This window comes from Vanellus vanellus, assembly GCF_965231255.1.
Source record: "Vanellus vanellus genome assembly, chromosome: 2".
Taxonomy (NCBI): Eukaryota; Metazoa; Chordata; class Aves; order Charadriiformes; family Charadriidae; genus Vanellus; species Vanellus vanellus.
This window is the reverse complement of record NC_138906.1, coordinates 52,438,967-52,451,653: the sequence shown is the minus strand read 5'-3', so window position 1 is coordinate 52,451,653 and position 12,687 is coordinate 52,438,967. Positions and strand designations below refer to the sequence as shown.

At 42.2% G+C, this 12,687-nt stretch overlaps 1 protein-coding gene across 1 annotated transcript in view; it reads left to right on the top strand.

Moving 5' to 3' along the window:
• The window catches only part of CNTNAP2 (contactin associated protein 2), a gene marked incomplete at both ends in the record, with an annotated part of 1,160,915 nt that extends 1,153,069 nt beyond the window's left edge, over positions 1-7,846 (top strand). The window contains 2 exons of the mRNA XM_082479539.1: positions 4,450-4,521; positions 7,647-7,846. Of these exons, the coding sequence (XP_082335665.1) occupies positions 4,450-4,521; positions 7,647-7,846 (272 nt within the window). The remainder of the gene's footprint in view (positions 1-4,449; positions 4,522-7,646) is intronic.
• Between the last annotated feature and the right edge of the window lie 4,841 nt (positions 7,847-12,687).

Here is a 12,687-nt window from a genome sequence, read left to right as displayed (position 1 = left end):
GCCTGCAGTCAGTCTGTGATCACTCTTTTAGGTGCTGCAAAGTTCATTTAACCCCATTTATCCTGAGACTAATAACAAAAAGTTGAAAAGTGCAAAAGTTGTGTAGACTCTGTAGATTTACTCTGTGGTTATTGAAACTATGGCCTTAAAATCAGCAGCCCACGAAAGAGACAGCGAAGTATGCTGTGTCCTTTCACTGAAGTGAGCTTCAGGATGATGGTGTTTGAAGTAAACCTGATGGCCTGCTGTGGGAAGATGGGGTGCAAAGAACAGCATCACCCAGCTTGGATTCTGGAAGGGAATCAGATGAAGTGATGTTCATATGCCACAGATGAGCTTAGTGTTTCCTGGTACAGTTCAATCCGTCCCTACACTAGCTGTAGGTTTTAGGAAAATGCCTTTGGTGTGTCCTGACAGCAAACTGATGGCTCTGTGCCATAGCTGCGTGAGCAGAGGATTTCAGGGAGCTGACAGCCTGTCTCTTGGGCCAATATGTAACTGTTTAGATTAAAAATCTCTTTGCTCTGTTCTTCATGTTTCGATTCACACATGTGAGACCCTGGCTGCTCAGAGAAGCCTAGGGAAGATTCAGGAAAGGCTTCTAAGGTAAGGAAACTTTCTAATACAGTCCCCAAACCAGATGGGAATTAGCTGTTCAAAAGCAACCTTTGTAGACCAGGTAATAAAGGGAAACTGAATAGCCCTATTCATGGCCTCAGCTAACAATTAGGTAGCACAGTATGTAGACCAAAACTCCTGCAGTATCCTCCCCACACCCACCTGACATTACATTCACAACCTCCTTGCTGTCCACATGGGCTTTGCAGGGTAACTACACAGAGTAACTGCAGCTCTGCGGCACCTATTTGCTGTGGGCAAGTCATGATTTGAAGCTGCTGAGGTACAAGTATCAGGCAGTGCGAAAGGGCTTGCTGAGACATGTAGTTAGAATTAATGTCACAGTGATAATGGAAGAATCTAAACAGAAAAGATGTGTTCCCAGCTGTGACAGAGAAATGAAGGCACACACTCATTCATTAGCAATGCACCCTGTACTTCGTCTGCATATTATAGCCATGCGAGCTAGTTATTATACCACTGTGATTTAGATTCCCATGAAACATGAGAGTCATCAGTAACAATATTAATTTTATCTGACCAGTCATTTTAAAATATTTTAGGAGTTCCTCTTTACAACCTGTGAATGGCACACTCTAGTCATCTGTGCTTTTATCAGAGCATCAGTATTACTGTTGCCCCTTTGTCAGCCTGCTCTAACACATTCTTTCCTTCTTTAGTTCCTGAATTTCAGCAGTGATGGAGGAATCTCATTAGTTGTCTTCTTGACAAAGTTGCTTAATATTGCCAAGGAATGTGACCATAGTAAAGTCAGACACGAGTCATTATGTGTTTGAATGACATAACTGCTATGTGAAATAGCTGTACTTGGTGCGTGTTGGTGACAGTACTCTGTTGTGAAGCTCACCTTGGAGGGTCAAGGAATGTGCCCTCATATGTTCTCTTCTGCCTTATTGCTGTGGCAGGGGTTACCCTTTTGTGGTTCTTAGACCCCTGGTCTGTAGCTGTTTCTGATCATTTGAGAAGCTACTGCTGTCCAGAAGAATTTCAAGGAAACTTCCACCTAAAGAAGATAGTAATGAGTTATTTTCTTTCTCCTCTATCCATCTATAGTAATATATTCAGTAAAAAACTGGTATAGACACTTCTGCAGCACAAGGTATTCTATAACCCCACATTTGGCTAAGATTTTAGATAGAATTTTTCAGTCCAAAAAAACCCCATAGTATAAAAGCAGGTCTCCTTCTGACACGAGTAGCAGAACAAGAATTCATGAATTATGGCAATAAGATCTGCCAACATTGCTGTAGGTGTTTTAAAAAAAGATTCATGGGCGTCTAAGTGCCTTTTTTTACTACAGCACTCCTGAACTGTAAGATTGTACATAGCATAAGTTGCAGCAGGGCACAACTTATGCTGTGTACAATCCAATCTGATGGTGAGCTCTTGTTGAAATAGGTTGTCCCTTGCCCCCAGCCACATGTTCCAATTTCCTCTCTGTCAGAAATGAGAGTCTCAGAGTGAGTCACATCTGCTTGTTGATCCAATGGACAACTCTTCCTGAGTGTGTATGATGACTAGATGCAGTGGAAAGCAGACTTGACAGAGGCATCAGGGCCAGTCCTAGAGGCAGCTCTCAGACAAGATTAAGGATGTAGTTTCACATCATGCTTCATGTTCTTCATTATTCTGTGGTGTACTTTGGTGGCTGTTGAACATCATCAGCTGTGGTCTTCCATCTGCCAGGAATCCCTTGTTAGCATAGCTGTTGTGATGTGGCAGCTGGGGAGGGATCATGCTGCCATGAATAGCCATCCTCTTTCTTCACGCTTCACTAGTGCCATGGTCCTTGAAACAACATTTTAAATATACTATTCAGCTGTAAGGTAAAGGGGAACTGTGACCATTTCTGGTTTTAAGATTTCTTGTGTGGGGACACAGGAGAGCAACTCCAAACCAAAGGGCAAGTGGTAGGGCTTGTTAACTGCCTGTGGTGTTGCTCCCATGGCGAGGGGCCTCCTTTTGGGTTAGAATGGCAGAAAGTAATTTCCATGCAATTTGGCAAATTGATCCTTTTCTACATAGTGTTATTTGGCTTTAGGTTTTTCCTTGAGGTGCAGGGAGGGCAGGTTTAAAGTTAGGGTTTATTTTCCCACTGCCAGCCGTCCCTTTCAGTGCTGCAAGGATAATATTGGGGACCCTGTGCCAAAATGGCTCTGAAGGAAACTTTCATGGTCCTGCACAGTAAGGTTCTTCTTTGGAGCAAAATCCACTGATATGGAATCAGTTATTTATTTAACTTTTACATTTTTTAGCCTGGTTTGTTTCAGAGAGGTGCAGAAATGCTGTTTTCAGAAGCCAGAGCACCAACAAATGTCAAAGGCACAAGTGCTGCTGGCAAAAACTGCTGGCCAGGCCCCTTCCGCTGAGCCCTGAGAAATGCTCTCTTGTTTGTCCCAGAGGCGACCAGCCAAAAACTAGCTGCTTAACACACAGCTGGTTCGACTCTCCCTCAGAGTAGGCACACAGAAGGCTACTCTAGCCCCAAACCTCTTCTCAGGCCATGTGGCAAGCTGAAGCCATTCATTCTTTTGTGCAGCTGCTTCACAATACAAAAGGAACTTTATTATGGATTTTACTCCATGCTAACAGAAAGCGAGTTGACTTCCCTTAGCCAATTTTTGAGAGTAGTGAATGCATCACAGGCCTGCAAAGGCAACTGATTACTTTAATACAGTTATCACCTAATACATCAAGCAAGGAAAATACAGCTGGGTTTTAAATACTGACCTAAGAAGTAATTAATATCTTTGATTATTTTAACTGTCTCCAGTTAAATACTTCTAACAACATTTTCTCGATTTCAAAATCAATGCCATAGTCCAGTGGCAAAGAAGGGAACAATTGCAACCACTCACTCCCTGGGCTTGCTTAGTCTCTGCAGTGTCTAGTTGCTATGTCTCACTATAAAGAAAATGTTGATGATGGGTTTAATTGATGAAATTGCCTTTGAAAAGCCTCTATGATGTTTTCTGGAGGTTAAATTGAAGATGACCATTCAAATTCTACTTTAAAACTGTAGTGATTCCTTCATCCAGCTCTGCCGCGAGGAGTCTCTCCTTTTTAGGTTGCTGGCAGGTGAGCGCTGGTACATCTGGCTGGGTTTCCTCTCCTCGCCTGTCTGCTGGAGGCTCTCCTCTCCCACGGGCTCTCCTGCCTGCTCTTCCTCAGCTCCTCAAACTCACCATCTTGCATCTTGCCTCCAAAGCACCTGCAGCAGCGGCTAAGTTGCCACATTGGGCTTTCTCCTGGAGTAGCAAAGCATGTGCTCCTTTGGGTAACTGCTCTACGGCTCTGACCAACAGAAAATGCAGCCCCTCGCTTAGGCTGTGCAGCAGCAAAAGGGACGGGAGTTTTTCTTTCAAAGAGCTTGCAGTTGTACCCAATGCGGGTCACTAAATCCTGGAAACTTCTGAAGCGTTTTATGGATAGCAGTGACAAAGGCAAAAGTCTCCATAATAATATGTACGATCACACACGTTTGAAAGAAGGGGTTTTGTTTGGTTTTGTGCTAAAGAAACTTACTGAATTTCTGTTAGTAGGGTATCAAAATGATCTCCTGTATTAACAGCAATGCTTACCACGGGTAACCTCCTTTATTTTGTTTTTATTTTTGTTAAGAGGAGGAAGCGAGAAGTTCTGAGGGATTAGATAATAGTGAAAGATATTTCCTTTTCTTCTTCTTCGTATAAATATCTAGGGATCACAGTTTTCTTTAAATTGTATCTGAGGATGTTGGATGTATTTCTGAACTACTGTCTGAAGTTTCACTGCTATTGCAAAATGAATCTTTTAATTCCTTATTTACAGCCAGTGCTGATTTCCCGTACAATGGTCAAGCTATAGGAGATGGAGTTAACAGAAATTCTGCCATTATTGGAGGTAGGAAAAACATCTACTTTTATAAGATATTTTGCAGTATGGCAGTTATGGCTGAATTGTCGTTGGTAATATATTCAAGCTATTTGCTAAGAGCTGACTATGTGGGATAACTACACCTGAACAAAGTTAATCAGAAATTTGTGAAAGTCCATTCAGGGACAACGTACTACTGGAATGGTTTGTTCTCACTTAGTTTGTCCCCTCAGATTCAGTTTTAACCAAGTCAAAATATTGATATTCATAATCCACATAGTAAGCATCCGTGTGGGGAGATACTTTGCAGTAGTTACTTATGTTAACAGAGTGATTCATTTATACAAAATGGCAAGGACATTTCTTGTTACAGCAGATTAAACATGCATCTATGTCAAACACTATTTGTTCTTGACAAAAATCCCTCATGATCCTGCCTTGTATTTTAGAGCCCAAGTTCTGCTATAATTTATGTGCTGGAGAGTCCCATTCAGTGTGATAGGTGATGTTAAGTAATACCAGAATTGGAACTGTGAATTAGCATTCAATTGAAGGCAGTCTGGCCATCTGCCTCCAGAAATAAGGATGCCAATTAATTTTGTGCACACATGCAATTTTCTCTGCCCTGTCCCATAGTATGGAAGTGTTGCACCATAACTCTCATGGGAAAAATTTGCCACTGCATCAAATTCTGAAGCCATATATAAAAAAAAAAAAAAAAAAAAGTAAAAATCACCATAATAGCTCTCAGTCAGTTCTAAATGCATATAAAGTGACGTACTGGTGGTGGGTTTTGTCATGCAAAGCAACACTCAGTATAGTAATACATGCAGTCTAACGGAATTTCTTGCTTCTTTTCCCTGGCCCCCTCAAGGGTCTATATTTCCATGTCCGGGTTATATTAGTTGCTTTAGTTTTGATTTGCTATGTTATTTTTCCTTTTTAGTTTGAATTTTTATTACTACTTAAAACTTTTCCTTAACAGTTTGAAACCTTACAATACTAGAAGGATAGCATTGCATTCCTCCAAAATATTCAGGCCATACCTGAACAGCCTGGCTGTCCAATGCATCAGTTAACAAGAGTGGCATAACACAATTCTAGCTGATTACAAGATTTTTTTAACCTGAGAATTTCATAATGTCTTCATCCTGGAAGATCTGCATGCCTGTAGAGAAGGGACAAAAAAGGAACAGTGCTTTTTTAGCACATAGTTACCTATGGCTAAGAGGGTAAGATACATGAAGCTTCTCCATAACAGGGCTGAACCCCAAATAGACTGTTGCAGGGGTAGCAATTAAGGATAGGTCTGATGATCACAGAATCACAGAATCACAGAATTATCAGAGTTGGAAGGGACCTCTAGAGATCATCTAGTCCAACTCCCCTGCCAAAGCAGGATTACCTAGAGCACATTACTCAGGACTGCATCCAGGCGGGTCTTGAAAATCTCCAGAGAAGGGGACTCCCTGGGCAGCCTGTGCCAGTGCTTTGTCACCCTCACCGTAAAGAAGTTTTTCCGTGTATTTGAACGGAACTTGCTATGTTCTAACTTGTGCCCATTGCCCCTCGTCCTGTTACTTGGAACCATTGAAAAGAGCCTGGCTCCATCCTCCTTCAACCCACCTTTTAGATACTTGTACGCCATAATAAGGTCTCCCCTCAGCCTTCTCCAGGCTAAAGAGTCCCAGCTCTCTCAGCCTTTCCTCATAAGGCAGATGCTCCAAGCCCTTAATCATCTTAGTTGCCCTTCGCTGGACTCGCTCCAGCAGTTCTCTTTCCCTCTTGAACTGGGGAGCCCAAAACTGGACACAGTATTCCAGTTGTGGCCTCACCACTGCAGAGTAGAGGGGGAGAATGACCTCCCTCGACCTACTGGCCACAGTCTTCCCTATGCAGCCCAGGATTCCATTGGCCTTTTTGGCAACAAGGGCACATTGCTGGGCCATGGATAATCTACTGTCTACCACAACCCCCAGATCCTTCTCCTCCGAGCTACTTCCCAGCAGGTCCGCCCCTAACCTGTACTGGTGCCCAGCATTCTTCCTCCCCAGGTGCAGGACCTTGCACTTGCTTTTGTTGAACCTCATTAGGTTCTTCTCTGCCCAGCTCTCCAGCCTGTCCAGGTCACGCTGGATGGCAGCACGGCCCTCTGGGGTGTCAGCCACCCCACCCAGTTTGGTATCATCAGCAAACTTGCTGAGGATACACTCTGTCCCCTCATCCAGGTCATTAATGAATATATTAAACAAAACTGGACCGAGTATTGACCCCTGGGGTACACCACTGGTTACAGGCCTCCAACTAGACTCTGTGCCGCTGATCACAACCCTCTGAGTTCTGTCCCGCAGCCAACTCTCAATCCACCTCGCTGTCACCTCATCTAGCCCATACTTCCTCAGCTTCCTAATGAGGACGTCATGGGAGACAGTGTCAAAAGCCTTGCTAAAGTCAAGGTAGATGACATCCACGACTTTCCCGTCATCCAGCCAACCAGTTATAACATCATAGAAAGCTATCAGATTGGTCAAGCATGATTTACCCTTGGTAAATCCATGTTGACCACTTCCAATAACTTCCTGTTCCTCAACGTGTTTGGAGATGACATCCAGAATGAGTCGCTCCATTACCTACCTGCTGATAAAGCAGTTAAATCTGTAGTTATGTGGAACCAGTGCCTTCTGGGTGGAGTGAGCCAACAGTGAGCCAAGCCAATTTTCAAGGACATGTTGAGGATAGATCTATATGGCCATCATAGATCTATACAGCCATTGACTGGAAAGTATACATCGGTGACTCCATCCTCAAAGAAAGAGCTGCCCAGGCCATGATGTGTCACCATTTCACCCCCGTGTTTTGGGAGTGCTCAGTACCCTCTGCCTCACAGTCAGCAAAGCTCACGACTGTAAGTAGGTATTAATGTTTAAGTTTACCTATGGGATGAAAGTCACTAGCAGACTCCACCCAGAGACATTTTGTATGTAGTGAAAACTATGTACAAACATTAGAGTAGTGGAAACCAAGTAACTGTGGTGATGTTTATCTGCCCAGGTAGTTTTGGCTCAGCTCAGAGGAGTTGTGGGATCCTTTCTTTGTGTCAAAATCAGGTGTTCTCCTTACTAGTGGCATCTTTTCTTTCCTCCTCTGTGTAGGTGTCATTGCAGTGGTGATCTTCACCATCCTCTGCACCTTGGTGTTCCTGATCCGCTACATGTTTCGCCACAAGGGAACCTACCACACCAACGAGGCCAAAGGAGCAGAGTCAGCTGAGAGCGCAGACGCCGCCATCATGAACAATGACCCCAACTTCACGGAGACCATTGATGAGAGCAAGAAGGAATGGCTTATCTAAGCCCATGGGGATGGGGCCTGGGGTGGGATACGAGCTGGGCCAGGGTGGGACTGGGATGACTCTTGCAGTGGGGAGAGAACACTCTGCGTCGGACGCTTGAGCACACATACAGTAAAAAGATCAGCACAACTGGAGGAGCAAGTGACAGGAGAATACCACTGAGACTGGAGGAAAAAAAGAATATCTCAAGCATTTAAGGAAAAATACTTTTTAATATTTATTTACAGCAAATTGCCCCTTCTGTATCCAAACAACTGCAACAAAGAGCAGTTTTGCAGCTTCAACATTGGTTAAAATTTTCAGTAACACCTGTCTATTTCTGTGTGTATTTAGAGGTGTTCTGGATACCCCTGATGAGAAACGGGGCTGGTTTTTTACATTTTTTTAAAAGCTGTTTAAAGCGTGGGTAGTTCTGTCCTGAGAACAATTGGCAGACCTTTATTTCCAGCACTGTGTTCCTTTATGGCTGGCCACTTCCCCACAGGCTGCCCTCAGCCCCGCACCTTGACCATATCACCATTCATTTTGGTGGCATTGAACGGAGGGTTCAGGGCTGGGGATGGGACAGGGGGCTGAGGATTAATGCAAATCATACTCACCAGTTTTTCAGCGTGTCATCCATACCAACCCTGGCAGGATCCATCTTCTTGACCCAGCCACTTTGTTGATTGCTTACAATTCTCATCAGCAATGTAAAAATACTGTTACTATGACTATTACTACTACCAGAGAGAACGATCATAAAGCACAGGAAGCTTTGGGGTTTTTTTATTATTATTATTATTTTGTTGGTCTCTGAGGGAGGATGATGTTGTGTGAGTCTGTAGACCTAGTCTGCGCCTCTGTCTTTGGCTATGGTACCGGTGACCCGAGGCACATGCCAGTTTAAACTCAGCTCCGCCTGTGGCTTATTGGCATATACTATACTTAGGCGTAAGCATTGTAGTAGGGAATTAGAGCCAGGCTTTGTTTGCTTCTGTTTCTTTTTTATAGGCTGTCGCAGAAATATTAGTACAGCTCTAGTCAATGCATTCGAACCCACGGACTTCACATAATACTTTTTTTCCAACTCTAGCATAGCAATTTATTCTTTAAACCCTTTGTTTCAGTCCCTTTGCAAGGAAAGCCTCTGCTGGCGGTGTTCGCACAGGCAGGGGGGTGAGGCGAAGGAGGCTCGGAAACTCTGTCCAGAGAGCACGTGAGAAACACACAGTGCACAATGGAGAGTTACTTTTTAATGCAGAGATTTACCTGAACTATTTTGCTGTCTTTTTAGGGCATTTTTAAGAATAGCAAGGCCAATGCTGACTGCAGCATTGCACCCCATGTTTCCTCTCAGGCCAGGGAAGTCAGGTGTCACCTGAGAAGTGGGCAAGCAGCTTGAAGGAAGGCAAAGGGGCAGCCTGAAGACCTAATATCCTTTGATGGCAATAACATAGCTTTAGCTTGCCCTCTGCAGAGGAGCATGGTTCTCCAGTGGTCTGATTTGATATGAATTTATGGCCTTAATGGGCAGTTTTTGCAGTGGAACAGAATGAAGAAATTAATATATTGCAGGGCATTTGCTGTGTGCTAAAAGAACAGAAACAATACCAAGAATTTCCCTTTAAAAGTATTTTTGCTCATGACAGTCTTAGATTTGCTTTATCTTTAATATTGCTGGGTTTAGTATGCACAGATTTAATCCATTTTTCTGTGTAAGAAAGATTTATTTTTCACAAAAATCTGCAATCTGCTACACTGAGCAGTGCTGGCGTCTAAATTACCTTATCTTTTGGGTTTTATCTTTCTTTATTCTAATCAATGCTTTAAAATGAAAAAAAAAAATCGCGGAGGGAGAGGGAAATATTGGAGTCTTACCAGACAAGAAATTTATAAGCACAATTTGTCAGATATACAAGGCCAGATAGTTTGGGTTTTAAGGACAGCAGCCTAAAGTCCTCTTCTGGATTTGTTGAACATAGATATCAGAGCAAATCAAACCCATTGATTCCTCCTGTTTATGGGTTTGGAATTAACATATAAAAATGGTGCCAGTTTAAAAAAGCATGGCTGTTTCTCGGGTAACATTATGTGGCAGAGGGGTTCGGGTAGGCATAAAAATCACCTCTGTCGCTCTTGTGCTCTGCAGTCTTTTGCCTTGCCTCCAGTATTAACCTCTCCCTCTCTTGTGTTTAATCAAGCAGATGAGTCCTTATTCTTATTTGTGGGTGTAAGATAAGTCTCCACTGCTTGGAAAGTATCAGCTTGGGATGGATCTAGGCTGCACCACTAACTATTCAGCAAAATACATAGCAATCATGGATGTTTTTGTAGGATTGAAAAAGCATTCTCTTTTCTATATTATTTTATGTTTACTTTTATTTTAATGGTATTTTAGTCCACTCTGAAAAACATCCTTGCCTGCAACCTCAAGTTACCAAGAGAAGTGAACATGGCATCATTTACATAGATTGGGATTTGGTTTGCAGCAAAAAGTTACTTACTAATCTGAATTTAATGTTTGGGAGGAGGATCAGACTCCTGAGACACTAGAGTCCTCTGCTGCTTCATGTGGGAGAGACAGACTTAGCAGCCACAGTGCAAATTTGCCAAATGCCTCAGCATGGCGCTAGAGGGGAAAGATGGTTTGATCTCTGTGCTAACCGAGTCCTTCGTGAAGCTAGGGACAGTTGTCTGGGTTATGGTAGCAAGGCCTGTGATGTCTATTCACTGATTTTCTAAATGACTACCAGCTAATCTCCCACAACTCTGTAAGCAAGATTTTCTGGAAAACAAGTTTTGACCATTGCATAAGCAATAGTTGTAAATTAGTGTCTTAAATTTGAAAAACAGGTTTTAAATTTCTGAAATCAAGTTGCAAGCATCTGCATTTCTCCATTGACTGGACACCGTGTAAAGTTCATTAGTGCTGTGTTAAAATGATAAGAATTGTCAATCTTGTCATTATTTTCGTGCTACAGTCACCTTCATAGCACTAGAAATTCTTTTATTTATTAGAATTCTTGTTTCTTCTTAAACTGGACTGTAGATGTGACATTGAAAGACTAGCAGCTGGTCTCTGTATAGGCATTTAGTGACTGTAGGTGAATTCCTGCCTGTCTGCTTTGTATTTCATTTTTGAGAATGGCGTATGTTGAATTATAGGCAGTGGCCATTCAGCAGCCTAGCAGGGAAGCAGGAGCAGGCTAAGAGAAGTAGCTTGTATATTTTGCTAGCACTATGTCTATTCTGAGGATTTTTTCCTCTGTGGGACTATTATGGAGGTTGAAACAACATCTGTAGTTTATTTTACCCACTCTTACTTGTGCCAAAAATCCATGTTGTTTGACAGGTACTATCCATATGCCTGTAGTGGGAAAATCTGTTAGAGGGGAGAGTGAATCCTGCTTTTCTAAAACTCTGTATTTTCTCCCAAAGAATATTAAAATAATCAGTCTTTTATCACTGCTTTTTTAGCTGCTTCACCTATTTGCACTGTGCAGGAAAATGCAGCTGCTTGTACTGGTTGGGGAGCCGAAGTTTCCCAGTTGTGTTTCTGAAAGGCTCATTCCTGATTCCACGGGAATTGATGGCAAAACTGCCACCAGCGGTGGGGAGAGCAAGACTGGGCTGGAAACTGGGGTTCTCGGTGTTAGTGAAGTAATGTAAGCAATATTTCAGATCCTCATTCACAACACACGCAGACCACCAGGTAATGAGTTGTGGAGCTCCAAAGAGCCAAAAGAGTAGAAAACTAATTTTGATGTCAACCCAGCCTCGAGGGGAAATCTGCAATCCAATCTGGCGGTTTTGAATCAAGTCTTTCACACACTGCTTATTCCATATTTACTGATAGAAAATTCAGATGTATTAAATAGGAATATGTATCTTTAACTGGTACTGGAGCATTTCTGCTTTGTATTTTTCTTGTCTTAAACATTACTTATACCTTTTATATCTCTTCTAGCAGTTTCCACTTCAAAGGTATGGCAGCATTTAATATCATGCTCTAGGTAGCATGATGTATGTGAAAGGATGGTCAACATAAATATTTTAGTAAGACTGCCAAAGCAGTGGTGTATATGTACAAGTCTATTGTAGTGATAAGAATTCGTTTAATTGCATTTTAATTAAATCAATGTCCTTTAATGGCAGATGCAGCTAAATTCTAGCGTATCTGTTGAAATGTGAGGCTATCTCAGTTTGACAAGCAATAGCTTTTAATACGGTTTCTCCCTTGAATGATTTTACATTCCAACAAGCATGGTGATCCTGAAAGGGTGTCATTTTTGAAAAGCAGAACCTAAATTCTGTTAATCATATTTCACTATCCATCCTAGAGAAACTAAACAGAAACCTTGCCTTCTAAAAGCAACAGCATGTAAACTAGAATGAAAGAAGGACAATGTATATGTATGCCTAATATTTTTCTGTGAATGTCTTTCCTTTTAACTGAAGTTCTATTAGAAACCAGATTGGTAAATAAAATTAAAAAAATAATAAAAAGAAAAGAAAGAAATTGGAAATAGTTTTAATTACCCTACAGCTATTTCCTCGTGCTTTGTATATTCTGATCATTGTCTATATTTTTTCCTTCTCTAGTACCAGGAAATCAATTTGGAAAGGATAGAAGTTGGAAAGGCCTCTTAAGAAAAGACCCACAGTACATGAAAAAAGGGACTTCAGAACGCAGTTATACATCAGAAGAGAGGGTGCTAAAACCAGGGAAGATTTACTGAAGTGCAAATATGTTCCTCCTGCATCAGGCAGCCGTGATTACTTGGAGGAGAATCTCAGGCCGTGTAAATCTGTGCCTGTTGAGGTGGGCTGAAGGTCTGAGTGCAGGGTTTTGGTAGAAA